The sequence below is a fragment of the Hevea brasiliensis genome, chromosome 4 (assembly GCF_030052815.1).
Source record: "Hevea brasiliensis isolate MT/VB/25A 57/8 chromosome 4, ASM3005281v1, whole genome shotgun sequence".
NCBI classification, from domain to species: domain Eukaryota; kingdom Viridiplantae; phylum Streptophyta; class Magnoliopsida; order Malpighiales; family Euphorbiaceae; genus Hevea; species Hevea brasiliensis.
In genome coordinates, this window is record NC_079496.1 from 2,807,540 (window position 1) to 2,828,768 (window position 21,229).

General features: G+C 35.1%; 2 protein-coding genes across 4 annotated transcripts; both read left to right on the top strand.

The window, feature by feature from the left end:
• Positions 1–6,804: 6,804 nt before the first annotated feature.
• On the top strand, positions 6,805–12,373 carry LOC110631929 (uncharacterized). Its single transcript, XM_021779954.2, has 2 exons — positions 6,805–6,985; positions 8,854–12,373. The coding sequence occupies exon 2, from the start codon at positions 9,027–9,029 to the stop codon at positions 12,003–12,005; it is 2,979 nt and encodes a 992-aa protein (XP_021635646.2). The 5' UTR covers positions 6,805–6,985; positions 8,854–9,026; the 3' UTR covers positions 12,006–12,373.
• Positions 12,374–15,221: 2,848 nt separating this feature from the next.
• Positions 15,222–21,109, top strand: LOC110631939 (uncharacterized). 3 transcript variants are annotated; one of them, XM_058145013.1, is made up of 9 exons: positions 15,222–15,557; positions 16,076–16,438; positions 16,717–16,773; positions 17,113–19,562; positions 19,644–19,913; positions 19,991–20,071; positions 20,375–20,486; positions 20,577–20,643; positions 20,784–21,109. In XM_058145013.1, the coding sequence occupies exons 1-9, from the start codon at positions 15,437–15,439 to the stop codon at positions 20,878–20,880; spliced, it is 3,618 nt and encodes a 1,205-aa protein (XP_058000996.1). In that variant the 5' UTR covers positions 15,222–15,436; the 3' UTR covers positions 20,881–21,109. The 3 variants fall into 3 exon arrangements, with proteins under 3 accessions (XP_058000996.1, XP_058000997.1, XP_058000998.1); XM_058145014.1 differs by having other exon boundaries at positions 16,079–16,438; XM_058145015.1 differs by having other exon boundaries at positions 16,151–16,438.
• The last annotated feature ends 120 nt before the right edge of the window (positions 21,110–21,229 follow it).

The following is a 21,229-nucleotide window of genomic DNA, read 5'->3' on the forward strand; positions in this document are numbered from 1 at the left end:
GACTGTGGTAGGTCTAAACCAATCAGATACTGCTTTAATTTTCTTAGAATCTACCTGAATACACTCACTAGAGACCACGTATCCCAAGAATGAAATACTTTCCAGTCAGAACTCATATTTTGAAAACTTAGCATATAGTTGATGCTCCCTTGAGCTCTGCAGCACCATTTTTAGATGCCAAGCATGTTCTTCCTCAGTTCGGGAATACACTAAAATGTCATTTACGAACACAATGATAAAGCAATCTAGGAATGGCCTAAACACCATGATCATTAAATTCGTAAAGGCCGCTAGTGCATTAGTGAGTCTAAAAGACATCACCAGGAACTCATAAAGACCATATCTTATCCTGAATGTTGTTTTTAGTACATCCTCAATTCTGATCCTCAAATGGTAATAGCTCGACCATAGGTCTATTTTTGAAAAGTATCTGGCCCCTTATAGCTGATCAAACTGGTCATCAATCCGAGGAAGTAGATATTTATTCTTAACTGTCACTTTATTCAGCTATCTGTAATCAATACATAGCTTCAAAGATCCATCATTCTTCCTCACAAATAGAATGGGAGCACCCCAAGGCAAGGTATTTGGCCTAATGAATCCCTTGTCCAAAAGCTCTTGTAGTTGCTCCTTCAGTTTCTTTAGCTTTATTGATGCCATCCTGTAGGGTGGCATAGAAATGGCATTCATACCCAACATAATATCTATGCAAAACTCTATCTCCCTATTTAGCGGCAATCTTGGAAACTCATTAGGAAATACATTTATAAATTCCTTGACAATAGGTACCTTCTCCATATCAATACCTTTAACAGATGTATCCCTCACTAGTGCCAAACAACCGTAACATCCACACCTTAACATCTTTCTAGCGCTAATGGCTGACACTAAGTTGTACGAAGTCACACTTCTGTCACCATCAAAACTGAATTCTTCTATCCTAGGAATATGAAAGTACACCTTTTTATTTCTGCAATCTAAGGTGGCATAATGAGTTGACAGCGAATCCATACCCAAGATTACATCAAAATCCATCACCCGTAAGGGAATCAAATTTACCAGGAGGATTTTTCCATCAACTACCAATGGACTACTCGAAAAAACCATATCTACATTTATATCGTCACCAAGAGGGGTAGCTACAGACAGGGGATACTCTAAAGTAGTAGGATTTCTACCTAATCTCGAAGCAAACACAGGGGAAATAAACAAGTGCATAGCACCTGGGTCTATTAAAATAAGAGCCTCAAAAGAAGAAACTAAAAGAATACCTACTACCATAGTGTTTGAAGCCTAGGCATCCTAACGTGTCAGGGTGAAAACCCAAGCTTGGCCTCTGCCATGGGACACAAACCCCAGAAATTGGCTTCTACCACCAGATTCACCTCCAAAACTGCGTCCTTCCTGACCACGGCCCTACTGGCCATTAAACTGGTTGCCTACCATACTGAAAGTACCAGGGTGTAACTAGCGGGGTACATTAGTAACAAAACCTTGAGACCCTATTTGATGCTCACTAAACATGGGACATTCTCTGGCAAAGTGACCCGGCTGGCTGCATCTTAAATATCCACCTGAGCTCATCAAACAGGACCCTAAATGTACTCTCCCACATTGTGTACAAAGTTCAAAAGAAGACCCTGAATTAGATCCAAAACTGCTATAGCCCGAACTCTGTCCAATGCTATAACCATATCTCGATCTGAACCCTCTGGATCTATGTTTGAGGCCACCTTTCTTGTTTCCTCTGGTTCTGCCACTGTGGTGACTTTGGTTACCACCACCCATGGCATTCATATAGGGTATACTTGATGACCCTTCAGCTTTATTCTTTTTTTACTCTACCTCTATCATCTCCCATGTAACTAATTTCTATCTATCGGGCCCTATCTACTACCATATCAAATGGCTGGTCCGACAACATAACCAAATTCGTATATCTCCTGTCTAGTCCCTTCAAAAATCTCTTCACCTTCATATTTTCAGTGGCCACGGTGGTTGAGGCATACCTTCTCAATTCCAGAAACTCAAAAGCATATTCATCCACTGATCTCCCATTCCGTTTTAGAGCTTCAAAAGCCCACTGCTTCTAATCCTTGAAGCTTTTTGGTACAAACCTATTTGTAAACAGCTCTACAAATTGTGCCCATGATAGTCCCTCAATCCAAGAGAGCACATAATCAGTTATCTATTGCCTTGGCACTGGTCCTAAAACATGCTATATACACTATATTAATCTTCTGTCTGTTAGTTGTAGCTCCACTTCTGCTTGTTTGTAAGAGTCTAAAAATAGATAGACATCCTCTGTTGTATCATAAATTCTAGGCACCAGCTGCTTATATGATTCAGCTCTCTAAACTGGGCGTTGTTGCTTTGGAGGGTGAACTATATACTAGGCCATTATGTCAATAGTCCTCTGCAGATCTACTAGGATGGCTGCTAGCGGATCCCTATGACCTTGGAACATAAATGACTGTTCTTGAGGTTGTGGCTGCTCTTCCACCTGAAAAGCCCTAGGTCTCCTACCACGCCTTCTTAGGGTGAGTGCCTCATCTTGTGTCGATATCTCATCCTGTACTTTTGGCTCTGGTGCTGTGGCAACTCTCCTACCTCTACGCATTCTTCTTGAAATTCAGCAATATTAGTCCATAAAACAAAAACAATATACTAATCACAATTGCATATCACAAACACACAGGTAAGCAAGGTAAAAACTAGATGCAAGGATAACCAAATCAAGGACAATTATGTACCCTATACTCCACATGTGACCTCCTAACAAGACTTTTTTTAAAACCCTAAACATACACTTTCCCATGAATTTGGAGCCTAAGCTTTGATACCAACTTTGTCATGATCAAAATTCTAGGCTAGACCCGCACTAGGACTTTGGTCAGCATAAGGCTCCCAAAGCTCATAGTAAGCCTAACTATTCCTAGCCCAACTATAAGGCCCATAATTATAGTTCAATTTTGAAAAAATAAACAGATAGAGTCCAGCTATAAATTGGACTATTCAACAAAGAATTTTTAGCTCACCCGACCTGTAGGCACAATATATCTAAATATGGGGAGCTCAACTCACCCTCACAATCCTCAAACAAATAAATATAATCTAATGGGAGCTCAGCTCCCCCATACAATCACAATCACATTATAAAGTTTACAACACCCACCTGAATAAGTTGTTGCAATCTCAAAAAAGTTTAATACACTACTGCTACTTGCAGAGTTCTAGAATATAAAACAAGGAAATAAAAACATAATGAAACTGCTTCTGGTAAACCTATGAGAAAGAAAGCAGGTTAATCTTAAAGAGCCCTCCTATTACTTAGGGAAAAATAATTGAACAGGAGTGAGCATTTGATTCATAGAGTAAAATATTGATTTTAAATATAATTTCAATAACTATCTAGGCCTAATGCATTCCTATGTTTGAAATGCAATACACACACATATATTTCCAAACAAGTCAAACAATAATTGCACAAAAGATAATTTGGAGCACTCACACACCCGTGTCACATCAATCACATCACACACACATACACACACACACACACACACATATATATATGGGAGCTGATCCCCTATACAGCTCTCTTAATTCCAACTTCTGCTAGTGAGATCAACTAGAGTCGGACTTTCTCTTAATAATCCAAGTGAGATCAACTCAAAGCCGTACTCATCTCGACTTATCTACAAAAGGATTGGGTTCCAAAAAGCTCCAGTACCCATATCCATAAACACACCACATGCATGCCGACACACACATACAGCTCCAAATCGCCTTAATGCGACATCCATAACAATATCATCAAGAAAATATGCAATACAAGTTGTACCTAATATTTAGCTATATACATATATTTATAAATAAATGCATGGGCATGCCTTGAATATATAGTAATATTAAAATTATAAATAAAATCAAAATCTACCCTCAGATTAACTAGAAATTATTATGGCAGCTGAGCAGAGAAAGAAGATTGACTCTGAATACCTAAATAATTATGTTAATGAATTTATCAGCATTCACACAAAATAAGAATTTAAAAAGTCAAAAAACACCTTAATTTATGCCGAAAATCCGATAAAATTTTCCCTATACCTAAGACCTAGCTAACCTGCAAAGTAGCTCAAACAATACTTCTATAACTAAAGGCCTCAAGCCCACATCTCAACAATATTACATAGCCCCTCATGGGCCCACCAAAATCAGACAAAACTCAAGCAATAAGATACTTCAGCTATAATACTTAAAACTACTATTCTACAAAAACCATCCAAACTAACTATGAAAATTCTATAAACATGCTCCATAGTTCTCAATAATGCTATTGTGCTATTGTAAAGGAATTATAATTTTCTATCTACCCATAAATATTTTATGAGTTTTTATTCTAAATCTGACATTAGGTAAATAAGGTAATTTAGAGTTCAAGTTTACCTATGCCAATTCTGACATATGAAAGGTGTCTGGGGTGTCTAAAAATGGTGGAAAGGATTGTAATACTGACCCACTTCTGAAGTGGGTTTGGCAGCTAGCCTGTCTAGCCTGAAAATGTAATATCGGTTGCTGATAGAATTTCCATGAAACAAGAATACTTACGCGAAGTACACAGCACCAGGAGTTAGAATATAATTTTTATTTAATTAAATAGACACAATAAAGACCCAAAAAAACACTACAAAGTTTGTGGGACCATCAAAATTTCAGTATTAAAAAATTTTAAAATTTACATCATTGCGAAGCTCTCACCGAGTAGAACATGCCGGTGGTCTCGAAATTCCCGTGGGTTCTCTAGTTTGTGATAAATCTAGCCCAAAAGTCGAAATGGACTAAAACTTCATAGGCTCAATTCATACAAACTGCTCGATGAAAATGAGTGTTCTAGGTATCTATTGAAAGATCTCAAGGAGTAGAGCAAAATGGACATAAGACCCAGTCCAGTTGATGGCCGGATTGGCTGGAATAGGACCTGGAAGTTCAAACGGCGCATACGCAAATGGAGGAATTTTGGGACATTTTTCGGTCATTGGGAAAGGCGAATAGCGGCAAGGAAGCAGGCTGGAGGAGCGCCGGTGTGTGGGGAAGGGCTCGGGGTGGTCGACCGACGGTGGGGGAGGGAGGAGAGAGAGAAAAGAGAAGAAGAATGGGAGAAGGAAGGTGACGCGTGGGAGGGGAGGGAGAAAAAGAAGATGAGCTGATTCGATTCAATCGGTCCAATTCAATCCGATTTGATTTAGTCAATTCGATTCAAGATACCCAAAATTTAATTTTTACTTTGCCCTATAACTCAAAATGAGGCCTAATAATTTTAAAAAAATTACAAAAAATTCAAAACAATTTTTGGAGTCCAAATGTAGTTTTAAACTTGCCACATGGTTTAAATTAATTTTTAAAAATCGATAAATTTAATTGTCTCGAAAAATCGAAACACGATTTTAAAAATTCAGAAAATTTCAATTTAATTTTTAAAATATTTAATACAATAAAATATTATAATTTATACATAAAATAATTATTTAAAAATTCAGGGTATTACATAAAAATAATATATTATTTAAAATTATGATATATAAATATATAACATATATTTATTACATATAGTTATTTGTAATCTTAAATTTAAAACTTTAAGTTTAAAACTCAAAATGAACTGAGCCACTTGCGATCGAGCTGCTCAAGGCTCAGTTCAATAAAAAAAAAAAAATTCAACTTGATTTTGCTTGTTTTCTAATTAAGTTAAACGTAAGCTTATGAATATTCGGCAAAAATTTAACTTGAGCTTTATAAAATTTTAATGAATCAAGTCATTCTCTTCAAAATTCAGTTCGATTCGATTTATTTACCTTTATAAAGAAAATAATATTTGGAAGATCTTTTCGAGAATCAGGCGCCATGAGACAAGGATCTAAATGCTTGTTTCTAATCTCTTTTTGTAAGTGCAAAAATCTCCATGAAAAGGGCACAAGATCCATTAAAATAAAGAATATATATTGTTTAGTTCTTGGCCATATGCTTTTTGTTTACCCTAAAAATAAAAAATTGTGCATTAAATTAAGAGGATGAAGGTGATGTAATAAATTAGTTAGTGAATAAAAATAAGAAAAATAGTGTAGTTTATCATGAGTGGGTAGGAAGTTAAATAGTAAAATAAAATAAAATGTAATGTGAAATACTAATGAATTGGTATCAGTGATAAGGAACTCTATCCTTTAAGCAAGATCGAGTGTTCGATCACTGTAAATAAAGAAAATCTCCTCTGAGAGCGTTTTACCCTATAATAGATATCTCCATCACGAGCAAAATTAAGTTTAATCAAGCAAATTAAGAAATACCTGCAATTTATTACCAAAAAAAAAAAGTGTGCAATAACTGTTATAAACATGAAAATGTGAGAAAGTGGAAATCTATGATTTTTTTAAGAGACCTGCAATTTTAATTTTAACTTTTTTGAATTTAAACGGATCATTTCAATTCATGGTAACCTCTATACATGAGAGATGCAATGGATTAATTCAATTTTGAATCAAATTGAAAAATTAAAAAATAATTTTTTAAGAAATTCAAATCAATTTGATATATAAAAAATAATTAAAATAAATTAAAAAATAATAAAATAGGTTGGGTTTAGTTTTTTGATTAAAATTGAAATTTGCTCAACCCTACTAGTGATGCTTCACTGTAATTTTGCAAAATTTAAAGGCCCTGTTTATGAAAATTAAAAATGATATAGGGATATATTAGCAAATTTTGAAATTAGTATCCTGAAAGAGCCCCTCGAGTTTAGAATAATTACAATGTATTTTGCATCAAACTCGAAAGAGTGGAGAGGCAAATAGAGAAATTTGCTCAAAACGTAGATAGTTATTGCTTCAAATCCGTAAACCCTCATTCATTCTGCGCCTAGTTGCTTTTTCGGCACCTTTCTCTCATTCGTCGTGTGTTTTTTTCCTTTTCTCTTATGATCTCAAAGCAGGTAAGCTTTATTTTCTTTTGATTTTTGCTTAAATTTGCCTTATAATTTGTTTGGGTGCTGTTCTTATTTTTTTTTGGCCCCCAATTTTCATTATTTGAATCGATGGACCAACCTGGTTTAAACTGGACTTGATGTGATGGCTGCATTTTACTGGGTTTGCTCCTTTTGCATGTACTGTAATTTTTTGATTTTGGTTGTTGAGTTCTAAAATTTCATGTTTGAGTTGGGTTTTGCCCTATTTGTATGCAATTATGGCTTTGGGTCATAACTAATTGCAATGAGGGTTCTGTTGGTTATGCTGAAGTTGTGTATAATTAGGGTTTTGGGTCTCAATTTTTTTTTTACTTTATCCCATATCTTTTAAGGTTCTGATTGAAATAGAAAATTCTTATAGAGAGTTGAACTAGAAGTTAGCTTGGTATTTCTTTGAAGGCTTAATAGTGTAGGGCATTGGGTTTCTCACATAGAATTAATAGCATTCTTCTGTTGTTACCTCTACACTTGACGCGTTTATTTAATGTAATGATGAGTTTTTTTTTTCATTGTAATATGCTATTTTTTATTTACTGATGTTGTTTAATTAGATTGCTGCTTTTTGCAGTTAAATTTGGTCAGGCAAAAGGCATACTCATTGATGATTTCTAATATTTTCCTTTCTTTTTTTTTTTTTTGGTTTTTGTGAATGACTTGAGTTTGTGAATCATCATAATTTATTCTTGATTTGATGTTTGCTTTCTGTAGCTACATAGTTGTGTAATTGGCTTAATGATGTAGGAAATCCTAGAAATATTAGGACTATTTATTTCAGGAAAAAAAATAGGAATTAGTTTATTTTATTTAGTAGTTTTATTTGATTTGTAATTCCTAGTTAGGGTTGGAATTCTGGTTTCTAAATCCTAATATAATTAGGGTTACAAAACTCTATAAATAAGTATAGGTTTTCTATTATTTGGTAGATTTGATATTATTTAATGCTGCCGTGGATCTCTGGGTCATTGTACGCTTAAGACTAGGTCTCGGATTGTCTAAAACCAAGAACTAAGTGAGGCCTGCAGCCTTTTGGCAGCCACTTTGATGCTCAAACTAGTGAAGGTGGAGAAATGGCAATGAAAGAATATTCTTGAGAATGTATAAAAATGTACCTGAGTAGGCGCTAGGAGCCTATCTATATGGCAGTAGGAGACATTCTGGCATGATTCCCGAGAATCTGTTAACCAACCCTGAGCTTTCCTCTGGCTGTACATTATGGAATTGTATATTGTTGGGAATCATGTTGATAGTGCAATTCCATAATGTACAGCCAAAGGAAAGCTAATGGAATCCCAAGAATCACGCCAAAATGTCTCATATACTCAGGTATGTTTTTACACATTCCTAAGAATACTGTTTCATTGTCATTTCTCCCAAATACCTTCACTGACTTGATCGTTGGATTGGCTACCAAATGGTCGCTGGCCTCACTTTGTTCTTGGTTTCAGGCAACCCGAGACCCAATTTTAAGCATCCAGTGACCCAGAGATCCATGGCAGCATCATATTGACAATTAAATAAAATTTATTTGATTTTTTTTCTCTCTAATCCTTTTCTTTTCCTGTTCTGCATCACTTGGGCATTGCTGGATTTGTTTTATTTCCATAGTTTATTATTCGTTAATAAGGTTAGATGCATAAGGTTAACATTTTCACAATGTATTGTATTTAGTTTTGGATCACTCGTGCTAGTATTACAGTCTAAGCAAGGTCCACCACATATGTAAATGTAATACAAAGTGATCAAAAGCATATTTGTCATTTTAGCTCCTGCGTACTTTTCTTCTTTTCCTAGTCAATGGAAAGCTCTTATTTATGTTGATTTGTACTAATGTGCAGGGCCTATGTGGATGTGAAAGTTGATAAGTGGAGAATTCTGGCATTCTGTGGAGGCTTAGAATTTTAACTTGGCAGCTTTATATATTGAAGACAGTACCATGCTTTGAAATAGCTTCTTGATTTCTTGCACTTGAAGCAATTTGGAGCCAGTTTCTTTGGGGATTTGTTTAGTTATGGATTGCAATAAAGAAGAGGCAATCAGAGCCAAAGGGATTGCTGAAATTAAGATGCAAAGCAAGGATTTTGATGCTGCCCGTAAAATTGCACTCAAAGCCCAACAGCTTTACAAAGATTTGGATAATATTTTCCATATGCTAATGGTTTGTGATGTGCATTGCGCTGCTGATAAGAAGTTGTTTGGGAATGAGATGGACTGGTATGGCATCCTTCAGATTGAGCAGACAGCTGATGAGGCAACAATCAAGAAGCAATACAAGAAGTTTGCTCTCTTACTTCATCCTGACAAAAATAAGTTCCCTGGTGCAGAGGCTGCTTTCAAGTTGATTGGTGAAGCCCAAAGGGTGCTTTTAGACAAAGGAAAAAGGTCCTTGTATGACATTAAACGAAAAGCTTCCGTAAGTAAACCGGCACCAACATACAGGCCCCAGCAGAGGACAACCTACAGCGCAAATATTGCAACGCAAAACAATTATAGAAGCAACTTTATGGGCTTCAATTCCCAAGAGCAGCAGATGCAGCAGCCAGCAGCTCAACAGGGGTCATCCAATGGCCGCAAAACTTTCTGGACAGCTTGTCCATTTTGTAATGTGAAGTACCAGTATTATGTGGAAGTTATGAACAAGTCTCTTATTTGTCAACATTGTACTAAGCCCTTTATTGCATATGAGAGGAGTGTGCTTGGAGCTCCTACAGCAACTAACTTGAATCAGTCTGCATTTACTGAAAAGAAAGATATGCCAAATCAAAAGAAAGATACGCCAAATCAGGCTTTTAGCAAAGTGGAACTTACTCATCAGGGCAATTCAAGCTCTGGTCAATCTAGAACAGAGTTCTTTCAGAAGAAAGGTTTCAGTTCTGAGTTAGGTTCACAAAAGGTAAATGGCAAGAAACAGAGGAAAAAAGGTTCTGAATCAAGTGAAAGTTTTGACAATGATAGTAGCATTGATACTGAAGAAGATGCGGTAGTTGATGAAGATGGTGATTTTAAGACAGCAGTGAATTCGGGGTGTCATGGAGAGCACCTGAGGAGATCTGATCGACATAAGCGGAAGGTTTCTTATAAGGAAAATTTGAGTGAAGATGAAGATTTTGTGACCCCATCAAAGAAGCCCAAGGGAAGTGAATCATCCTGTGCCAGTGAAGAAGGGTGCAGAAATGGATTGAAGGACAATTTTTTTAAAACGAATAAGCATTCTGGTGAATCTGGTCTAACTTCTGGTGTGAAAGATCAGAATGAGAAACAGAAAGAAGGTCCAGAGAGCTTTCCAAATGAAACTAAGGAAACCAAGAATGTCAAGGGAAAAGAAAAGGCAGAAGAAAGTGGCTGTAAGAAGAGTTCTGAGGCTCATGTTGACTTTGCATCACATTCAAGCACCGAATACACAACAGACCCAGAGCTGTATGAGTATCCTGATCCAGATTTCAATGATTTTAATGAAGTTCGGAATGAAAAGTGTTTTTCGATAGGGCAGATCTGGGCTGTTTATGATACCTTGGATGCCATGCCTAGGTTTTACGTTCGAATTAGGAAAGTTTTGTCTCCTGGGTTCAAACTGCGGATAAGCTGGTTGGAGCCAGACCCAGGTGATGAGGATGAAATTCGATGGGTCAGTGAGGACTTGCCAGCTGCTTGTGGTAAGTTTAGAGGTGGAGGCTCCGAAATTACTGAAGATCGACTTATGTTTTCCCATATGATTAACTGGGAACAATGCCGCCAAAGGGACACTTACAAGATATTTCCAAGAAAAGGGGAAATTTGGGCTGTCTTCAAGAACTGGGATATTAAATGGAAATTTAATGCAGACCCTAGCCAGAAGTTTGAATATGAATTTGTTGAAATATTGTCAGAGTATACGGAGGATGGCGGTGCATGCGTTGCGTATTTAGGCAAGTTGAAGGCCTTTACGAGTCTTTTCTGTCGTACTAGTAAAGAAGGGAATGACACATTTCAAATTCCACCAGGTGAACTATTCCGCTTTTCCCACATGATTCCATCATTTAAATTGACGGGTGAGGAAGGACAAGGTGTGCCAAAGGGATCTTTTGAACTTGATCCAGCTTCTTTGCCTAAAAATATTGAAGAGATTGTCGTCCCTGAATATATGGTAGTTGACGCTGGTAATAGTCATCCCAGGGATCCGTGTTCAAAATCTTCACATAAATTGAAACCTGGAGTGGAGTCTGAATCAAGCACTAAGCACGGGGCTGGTCTGAAGGGTGCTTATCTAGAACCTGAACTTGCCAATGTCTGTGATACTCCTCCAGCTTCAACCCCAGAATGTATGGAAGTTCCAGAAGCAGAATTCTTCAACTTTGAAGCTGAGAAATCCATTGAAAAGTTTCAGGTTGGTCAGATCTGGTCATTGTACAGTGATGAGGATTGCTTGCCAAAGTACTATGGTCAGATCACAAAAGTTGCTTCTGACCAAGGTTTCAGATTGTGGCTTAGGTGGCTTGAACCTTGTGCATTGCGAAATGATGTGATCCAATGGCATGATAAGGATATGATCATTTGTTGTGGAAGATTTAGGACTAACATGCGTAAATCACAATCTTATACATCTGCTGAATCCTTCTCTCACAAAGTAAGTGCAGAACCTGCCGGCAAGAAAAATGAATATACCATTTTGCCTAGAAAAGGTCAGATTTGGGCATTGTATAAGAACTGGTCTGCTGAAATTGAAGCTTGTGAATTGAGAAAATGTGAATATGAGATAGTGGAAGTCCTCGAGGAAAAAGACTTGGGGATCAGAGTTTCATTTTTAGAGCAAGTTGATGGTTTTAACTCGATTTTCAAGGCTCAGTTAAAGGAAGCATCATCTGTTACAATGGAGGTTCTCCATGGTGAGCTGCTTAAATTCTCCCATCAGATTCCTGCCTTTCGACTAACAGAAGAGAGGGGTGGCAGCCTAAGAGGCTTCTGGGAACTTGACCCTTCAGCGCTGCCTGGTCATTATTTTGCTAGGAAGTAACATGACAAGCTTTTATTCTAATGCTATCTATTTGCTGTTGGACTTTATAGTATCACCAGCATGGTCATGTTTTGTGAATGCTGTTTTAGAAATAGATTTTGCCTAGATACATACTGTGTTCTGGAGTTGCCTCTGAGCATTTCTTTTGGTGTCTGGAGAGATCTGTACTGGCTCAAACTCTTTTGATCCCTTCAATTTTGGCATGAAGCTTTGGTTGGTTAAGCCACAAATCAGTGATGGGAATGGCAAATTAGCCAAAGCATGGAAGTTAGATTTCTTCACTTTGTTGCTGCGGTGGACAGTCCTATTTCACTTCACATTTTCCTGTAAACTCTCACATTCCAAGTTATCATATTAGCTTTTCTTTAGTTGGATGTAGAGATGAAATGCTAGCAGCTCATTTACTATTGTTTCATTTAAAAAATAATTCTATTTTGGAAGAATTTTGGTGGGCGAAGTTTAGCTCTATCATTTGCAAAATTGCAAATGCATTGGAAATTAGCTCTTATGAAGTTCCTTGTATTCTCTTGTAATTCTTCTTTTGCTTAGTAAATCTTCAAAGAGCAATGTCCTAGTTAGTCTGAGGGCAAAAGATTAAACTAATTTAGGACATGGTTGCATAAATTCTCCTTCGAAGGGAGAGATCCTGGTATGTATGTGAAGTGAAGAAACTGTAGTCTCTGATCCAACGGTTGATATCTACATATTCTAAAGATGTCAGCGAATATTAGGGCTCTGCACGATTTCTAAGATTTGAACTGGACTGAAAAATCAAACAGAACTGAATTGATGTTGAATTTATTTTATTGTTTAGTTTGATTTTAGTTTCTCATCAAGAACTGAAGTAGAATCGAATTAGTATCGAATTTAAATCAAACTGAATCAGAACTAAATTAAAAAATTAATTTTATATATATGTATTTTTTTATATATTTTAGATATATTAAATAGTTTCAATAAAATTGTATATATTATACGTAATTAAAATTGTTGTATATATAATTTAATTTACTATTAATTATAAGTGTATATATGTAACTTAATATTAATTTTTATTATTTTTAATTATAAATATATTAAATATCATTAATTATCTTATTAAATCACCTTTTAATATATAATTGAAAAATATGTATGAGATAGTAAAATATATTTATTAATATATATATTATGAAGCGATTTAATTTATATATGAAGTAACTTTATAGTAATTAATTATTTTATTAAATAAACTTTTAATAATGTAGTATATTTGCTTGTTAAAAATTATATAATTGAAAATTATATATATGATAGTAGAATATATTTATTAAAATATATGTTATGAAGTGATTTAATTAATGTATATATTGTTTTACAGGATTGAATTATAACCCATTGAAAATATTAGTGATACGATACGAAAAAAATATTTTGCAAGGTATATAACAAAATTTTAACTTTAAAGAGTTGAATGGAAATATAATAAAGAATTACTTTAGCGTAGCAACACAAGCTCCATGGGTTGAAAGGATTTAGGCAGAATATTGGTATTGAGGTATCCCTACTCAGTGCCAACAATTCACTCCCAGCACCTGTCAAGGATTCAAATAAATGATCTCTACTCTGATACCAATTATATGACTGAGTACTTATTATTGTGCCAAACGTTTAAACTTTTAGAAGAGGCACAACTCTAATACTTTATAACGTAATAGTCCAAGCACCATGAGTTGAAAGAATTTGAGTACGATACTGACTCATTGAGATATTTCACTCAGTGTCAATGTTATGGATATTTAGTTATTATCTTATATTTTTATGTGATAATTGTTAGTTTGATTTTAATATTTCTTTTGAATAAGTTATTATATTTATGTTATTCTATTAATATTTTATTTTGATATTGTTATCTTTATTTGAATATTAATACTATTATTTTTATTGATATTTTGATGTTAAAAATATATAATTAGATTTTTTTTAAAAAGATAATAATACTGTAATTTTAAGTGTAGGAATCGAAAATTAAACTGAATTGAAATCAAAATTTAAAAGTGAAAATAGAACCAAAATTAGAATCGAACCTAAATTTAAACACTTAAAATCGAACTGAAATCAGAATTAAAATTTAATTTCTCTTTTAATTTCAAAAAATAAAAAAAACTTAAGTTATATTCTGATTCTGATTCTTATAAAAAATCGAATTGAAACCACAACTACACAGCTCCAGCAATAAAAGTGATTATCCAATTTAATTATAGTTTTTAATTATGAAGAGCAACGAAGAAAATAAATTGAGCCGTATACATTAAAATATGTGTAAGAAAAAAGAGAAATTATATATATATATATATATATTTAATTATATCGTATATTAATTAAATTTTATATTTTCTAACTTTTTTAATTGTACTATCTGATGTAGTTTGATGTAGCATTTAAAGTAGTGTAATATGACATGATGAAGGCAATTGAAAAAGGTTATTTGCTGATGACAAAATATAATTATTAAAATTCTTAATTATATTTTACCGTGGCGACATGTAACGTTGCGTAATGTGATGTTTAATGGGTACGAGGTGACATTTAACGTGATAGGTCTATTAAGTCACCAAGGGACCTGTTGATAGCATAATATATTTAGTAAGAGTCGCAAAGTATAGGATTTAAATGGTAAATATAAAGTTTAATTAATTTAAAAAATTAATATTTTAATTAATATAAAATATAATTAAAAATTTGAAAGTAAATTTTTTTTTTTCCTAAAAAAATATTTTTATGGTGTTTTGCGTTAAAACTTTATACAACTTTATTTTGAGCACTTTATGAAACTTTATTATAAAGTCATTGTTTCTATAGTTTTAGATTGTTTGCAATTATTTTTATTAAAAATACTCAATTTAATAATATTTATTTATTTATTAAAAATATTATTAAATATGATTAATTATTTAATAATAATATTTAAATTGATCGGTTAATAATATAAAAAATTAAAAAGTTCTTATAGTTCGGTTTTAATTTTTTTTTTAATTATATATATATATTTAAAAAGAACGGTTTTTTTTTTCGAAAACTTTTTATTCCAAGTGAAAGGAATTTTTTTAAAATAAAATTAAAGAGTAAAAATTTTTATCACGAATTAAAATTAAAGAATAAAAGTAAAATAATTTTTAAAATTGAGGACTGCTAATAAAAATTTTCCTTATAAAAACCTCTCGGTGAAATCCGTACACCTAACAGTACAGTACAGTACAGTACAGTTTCCCTCCAAAAATCTCCCTATTTTCGCCACTCTCTTAACCCTAACCAACTGTCTCGCTCTTTTGTCAGTTGCTATTTCTGTTCCTTTCACTTCAATTCCGCTCAAGTCTCTGTCTAAAGTTCGCTAATTTTCCAGAGTTTTAATAGCTTGGATTTTGATTTCGTTCTGCCGATGAATTGAGACCATGGGTTCTCTCGCAGACGATGATGCCTATACTAAACCAATGCAAGATAACCTAAATCCCAATTTCTCATATACCGATACTCAGCCCTTTGATTCTCAGATTTTTCCCTCTTCCTTGCCTGGTAAACGACTTTTACTTATTTGATATGTGTTGTACACCTTAAAGCTTTGTTTTTTAGTCGTCATTTTTTGTTTGATTTTGAGATCAGTTTGATTGAGAAGCTAACCGAGTTTATATTTTCTACTTTAGGCATTTTATTTTGTTAATGAAAAATGGTAAAGCATTAATTGAATTGATATAGAGGAGAATACAGTATTTTGATATGATAGCGTGACAATTGTTCCTAATTGGGGAGGATTTGAAGTGTGCGGGTGATTATGTTTTAGTCCTCGCATTGCTCGTATGTTTCTGGATGTCTAGGATGAGCATGTGTTCATTTAATCCTTCCTTTTGAATTGCTAATGTAAATAAGTATATAAAAGTTGACTGTGTATTTGCATTGTTGTTTCTCCTGATTCCTTTTATGTGGTTTTATTGCTGTAGTCTATGCTTGAAAACTTTCATAATTGTGATATGGTTCAGCATCTTCAGTTATGCTTATATCTAATGGAATTTTGGTGTTTTCTTTAAAATTATAAGTAGATGAAAAAGGTGGCAATGCTAACAAGGTACAATTGGTGCAAAATACTGTACCTTTTGATGACTCTGTTCCAGTTGAAGATGCATTCGAGACCCAAATAGTTGATCTTGGAGGTGAAACGCAAGTAATGGATGATCCTGTTTGCCTTGAACACGTGGACACTCAATTGATAGATGATTTTAGCAGTGATGGTGAAGGAACAGATAAAACTGAAGTTTTGGATGATGGTGGTGGGTTCTCTGATGATGAATCTCAAAGAAGAGGCAAGCGTGAATCATTGGATGGGGAGAGGAGTTGGCATACTTCTTTTGAACACAGTGAGGACAGATTGGTGGAGCAACCCAATGAAAACTGTAGTTCCAGTGAGTTGTTATTCTGAACCTTTTGTGATAAATGAAATTCAGTATAAGATTCTGGGAATGATATTTATGATTAGATTTGTCATCAGTTTGAAAGATGGATTATTTTGTAGAATGAAATGCCAATTCTTTAATTAGTTGGTTTTGTATTTCTAATATTTTGCATCGTAATACTTGTGAAATAGTAAGAATTGAACTGAAATGTTTACTTTCAACCTCTGCACGTAATGAACTTTATCAGTCTTGGAAACTAAAATTGTGATATCATCTGTGCATTTCAGGACTTGATGTTTCTCCTGAAACCCCAACCGGTCAAGTCAGCCAAGAACCAATGCCTGGTTTGTGTTCTTTCTTCTTGTTTCTTGTTATTTATCATGCCTTTTCTGATGCGCAACTCCAAGGATCATTTATATTGCATGGAGGAATGCCTAAGATATCCGTTTTTCTCTCTCTGAACTTAACTTTTGAAGTGGGGCAAATTTAAATGCTGCGTGCGAGAACCTTAGGTTCAAATGACTGATATTGACAGTGTGCAATTTATCTTTGTCAATAAAATAAATAATAAGGAAGTTTGGAATTTGTATTTGGTCTTATGCAATTTATATTTCATTTCTGCTAATAACTACCATCTTGATATGGGACTATTTCATTCTGAATTTTTTTTTCCTACCCCTCAGGTTCTATTGCAAGATTTACTTCAGTCCGTGCAGCGTCTTTGCGAGCATCTGGTCTAGCAGCTCGCAGACTTGCTTTGGAGGGAACCAACAGTGAGTCTCATTCTCCCCAGGCTAATAATGGGCATTCAGAAGAACATGCTATGAAAAATAATGGGTCAAATGGAGAAGCTTGGAAGGAAGTTGATCAGGTGTGTGATACAGGAACAGGAAGATACAACAATGAAGTGAAGGGATTGATAAATGTGCATGACTATAAGATTGGCCGTTCTGCAGTGAGAAAACTCTTTGATGAGGATTTCTTTGTTGAAAATGAAGAACTTGCTTCCAATAATGATAATACTGCAGGTGTAAAAGAAATGCATCAGTTGCCCACTTGTGATGATGGTCTGGCTGGGTTGAGCTATATCGACTCCCAAGAACCTGGAGAATCATCACAAGCCAATGCATTTGCCTGTGTGCAAAGGTTGATTGAAGAGAACAAGGCCTTGTTCAATGAATTTGACCTGGGAAAGAATAGTAAGGGAAAACCAAATTTTGTTTCAACCGCAAAAGGGCCACAAAGTTTGGCCAAGAAAACCAATGATAGAGGCATCAATGAGAAAACTGGAATTTTTGACTGGGATGATTTACAAGAAGATGAGGGAGGGGGAGATATATTCTGTAGAAGGAAGGAAGAATTTTTTGGTAGTACAAATCTTGGGAAAAGATCTTTTATAAAAACCCAAAAGGCCAAAGGAAAACAACTAGGTGGATGCAGAGAAAATAAAAGAAAATTGGATGTCCACAATGAAATAGTTGTTCACTCTGATTCTAAAATAGTGCTGCATAATACAAAACTGAATAAGAAGACAACACCAGAAGCTGAAATGAATATTAGAAAGAATCTAGTTAGCAAGTTTGATGAACAGTCTAATATAGCAACTTCAGTAGGGCAATTGGAAGCTGGTCTTGCCAGGAATAATATGCCAGAAGGGCTTGATGTAGGTTTGGACACTCAAATGGCTGCTGAAGCCATGGAAGCCTTGTTGTGTGGGGATGGAATTGCTAACTCTGATGCTAATAATGTGCCAGGAAATTCAGACTCTCAAAAAGGATCTCCAGGAAGAAAAGTTAAGAAGAGTTCACTTTCAAAGCAATGCTATTTTGGTAAAGACTATGATATTGAGGTTGCCCCAGTACAATCTAAGAAAACAAAGAGGATTGGTGCTAAATCAAAAAAACGACCTCCAAGTTCACCACAGAAGCATTCTGCGATTGTCAGAAATGATTCTGATATGGATCTATTAAAGAGTAGGAGGAAGAGGGCTAAATCTGATGTTGAAGTCTCAGTGACCAATAGGATAAAAAGGGCAGCCAAAATGCCATCTAAAATGGCAGAAGGAACTATTGAAAGCAGCCTACATGATGCACGTGATGGACATCATGGAATTGCTTTAACTGGAAGTGGCTCAGTTAAGAAACAGAACTTACCAGAGGAATTTGCTAATTTGACACCCATTGCTCATCGAACTAGGAATTCCTTGGTTGCCACTCAATTGAAAAGAGCTGAGAATGTGTCTAGTGGTTGTGGAGAAGAAGCAAACTGTACAATTGAGATTAGTGCCCTCAGACGAAATGAAGCTGGTGACAGTGTTGATGCTGAAGGGAAATCTTCAGAAGTGTTTTTGGCACAATCTGGGGAGCTTGAAAATTTCAAGTCGAAATTGGCAGCTACAAGTAATGGCATCAGTTTCCCAAGAAGAAGAAGATCTTGTCGACAAAAATCAGGTCAGCTTAATGGACTGGTCAACTTAGATGCTCAGTCCAAGGCATCTAATCAGCCAGGTATTGTTGGAAAGTCTGCAAATATGCATAAAAGGCCACATAGCGATGCTAAAACCACCAGTCTTGCTGATTTAAACACAAAGAGAAAAACTCAATCCTCCATTTCTGTTTGCCCAGACCCATCTTCCTTGTACCAAAATTTCAAAGGAGAACCATCACCGAGAAGTGTAGATAAATCAGGTTCAGGCAATGCTGTTCTCAGTTCTATTTTCATTGAGAATGGGAAGAATAATTCTGTTGATCAAATGGGAGTAAAGGAAAAATTACCTGACAGAAAGAATAATGCACATTCATCACCATCTACTGGACATGAAGTAAAAGTACTTTCAAATCATTTACCAAAGGAGGTAACTGAACCATCTAATTCAATGTGTACGTCCCCAGCTAACTGTATGACCCCTGTGAATACTGCATCACCTGTCTGTATCAGTAGTGAATATGTTAAGCAATCATGCAAGAAGAGGCTCTCTAGATCAAGCCTCATGAGAGAAGTTAGTACCTTGTGTGCTACAGCACGAGAACCTATTTCTGCACCAAAAGATTCAAGGAAGAGAAGAGATTTGGCTAATGTTAGAGTGTTGCTAAGCCACCACTTGGATGAGGATATAATTAAGCAGCAGAGAAAGGTAGTCCTCTGGTTTTCATGAGCTTGTTTGCATAATATTTTATGCTGTTTTAACTAGATATTGGCTGTTCTTATTTCACAGATTGTGGACCGGCTTAAAGTTTCCATAGCATCCTCTATTACAGATGCAACACACTTTATTACTGATAAGTTTGTGCGTACAAGGAATATGTTGGAAGCCATTGCTTCTGGCAAGCCAGTGGTAACACATTTATGGCTTGAGAATGTGGGACGGGCTAATTATTATATTGATGAGCAAAAATACATACTCAGGGACATGAAAAAGGAAAAAGAGCTTGGTTTTAACATGCCAGTTTCATTGGCACATGCACGTCAACGTCCACTTCTGCAGGCAAGTATTTTTTTTTTTCTAATAATGTTGGTTTATCTTATTGCAGTGGCTGAACTAGTTAATAAACATTTCTGCAGGGTCGAAGAGTTTTGATCACTCCCAGCATAAAGCCAAGTAAAGAAATTGTTTCAGGCTTGGTTAAAGCAGTTTGTGGTCAGGTATGTACTGTGATCTGTATAATCTGATTTGAATTCTACAATTGGTAATTGGATTAGTTTCTATTGCATTGTTTTTAATGATGGCCCTCAATAGTTTCATAAAAGATCTGGATTAATATTCTTGCCTGGGATCTCTGTCACTCATCCATGGATGCACCATCTATATCTGCCTCATTTTCTCAATTTTTCCTGTTGTACATTGATCTGCTGGTTGTTTGAAGTTTGGTCACTCCATTTGGCCTTTTACATGCTCTTAAATTTTATGCTGTGTGTCAAGTAATATCTGGTGGTAATGCTTTTCAGGCGGTGGAGAGAGTTGGCAGATCTACTCTTAAGGATGATGTTGTCCTAGAAGATCTGTTGGTTTTATCCTGTGAAGAGGATTATGAAGTTTGTGTACCTTTCCTCGAAAAAGGTTTGGAATATTTACTCTCCTTTATGTCTTGAGATAATTCGTTAAATATAAACTCATGATAATTTTGCATCCCACACTTCATACTTCCAGGGGCAGCTATTTACAGTTCAGAGCTGCTACTAAATGGGATTGTTACTCAGAAGCTGGAATATGAAAGGTAAGCCCCATTTTTATTACTCTCATGATGAGTACTGGAATTGAATGTTTTCCTTTGCTATTAGGACTGTCTTGTATCAGCACATCCATGCATCTCTAATTCTGATGTTTATAATTTGTCTAACTATTCCTTGATGACAGGCATCAGCTCTTTGTAGATCACGTGAAGAGAACTCGTTCTACAATATGGATGAAAAAAGGAGGTGATAGTTTCATTCCTGTCACAAAGCATAAATAGCGCTTTTTTTTTTCCTTGGTAGGAAGGGGGGGTTTTCTTTCTTTTCCTCCCATTTTTTCCTCCATCCACTTGCATTTTGGTGTTGTGTTATATTATGTATATAAAGTGGTCTGTTTTCTTGTATATATAAGTTTCAAGCTGCATAACGTAACACTTGAAATGGAGAGTTTCTTTCTCTTTTCCCATCTCTGTTTTAATGTAATTTAATATCATCCCAAAATTACTAAAATGCTCATGCTCTCTCTCTCTCTCTCTCTCTCTCATGACCACCCTTAAATATAAATTAAGGTTGTTTGAGTTCTAATACAAGTTCAGGTGCAGTCTAAGACATCTTACAGAAGTTAATTTT

Bases quoted from the DNA above. Each gene is read 5' to 3' on its own strand.
- LOC110631929 (XM_021779954.2), top strand. From the start codon at position 9,027: ATGGATTGCAATAAAGAAGAGGCAATCAGAGCCAAAGGGATTGCTGAA.
- LOC110631939 (XM_058145013.1), top strand. From the start codon at position 15,437: ATGGGTTCTCTCGCAGACGATGATGCCTATACTAAACCAATGCAAGAT. The intron at 16,774-17,112 runs GTTTGTGTTCTT...CCTACCCCTCAG, and splicing joins CAGCCAAGAACCAATGCCTG to GTTCTATTGCAAGATTTACT. The intron at 19,914-19,990 runs GCAAGTATTTTT...ACATTTCTGCAG, and splicing joins GTCAACGTCCACTTCTGCAG to GGTCGAAGAGTTTTGATCAC.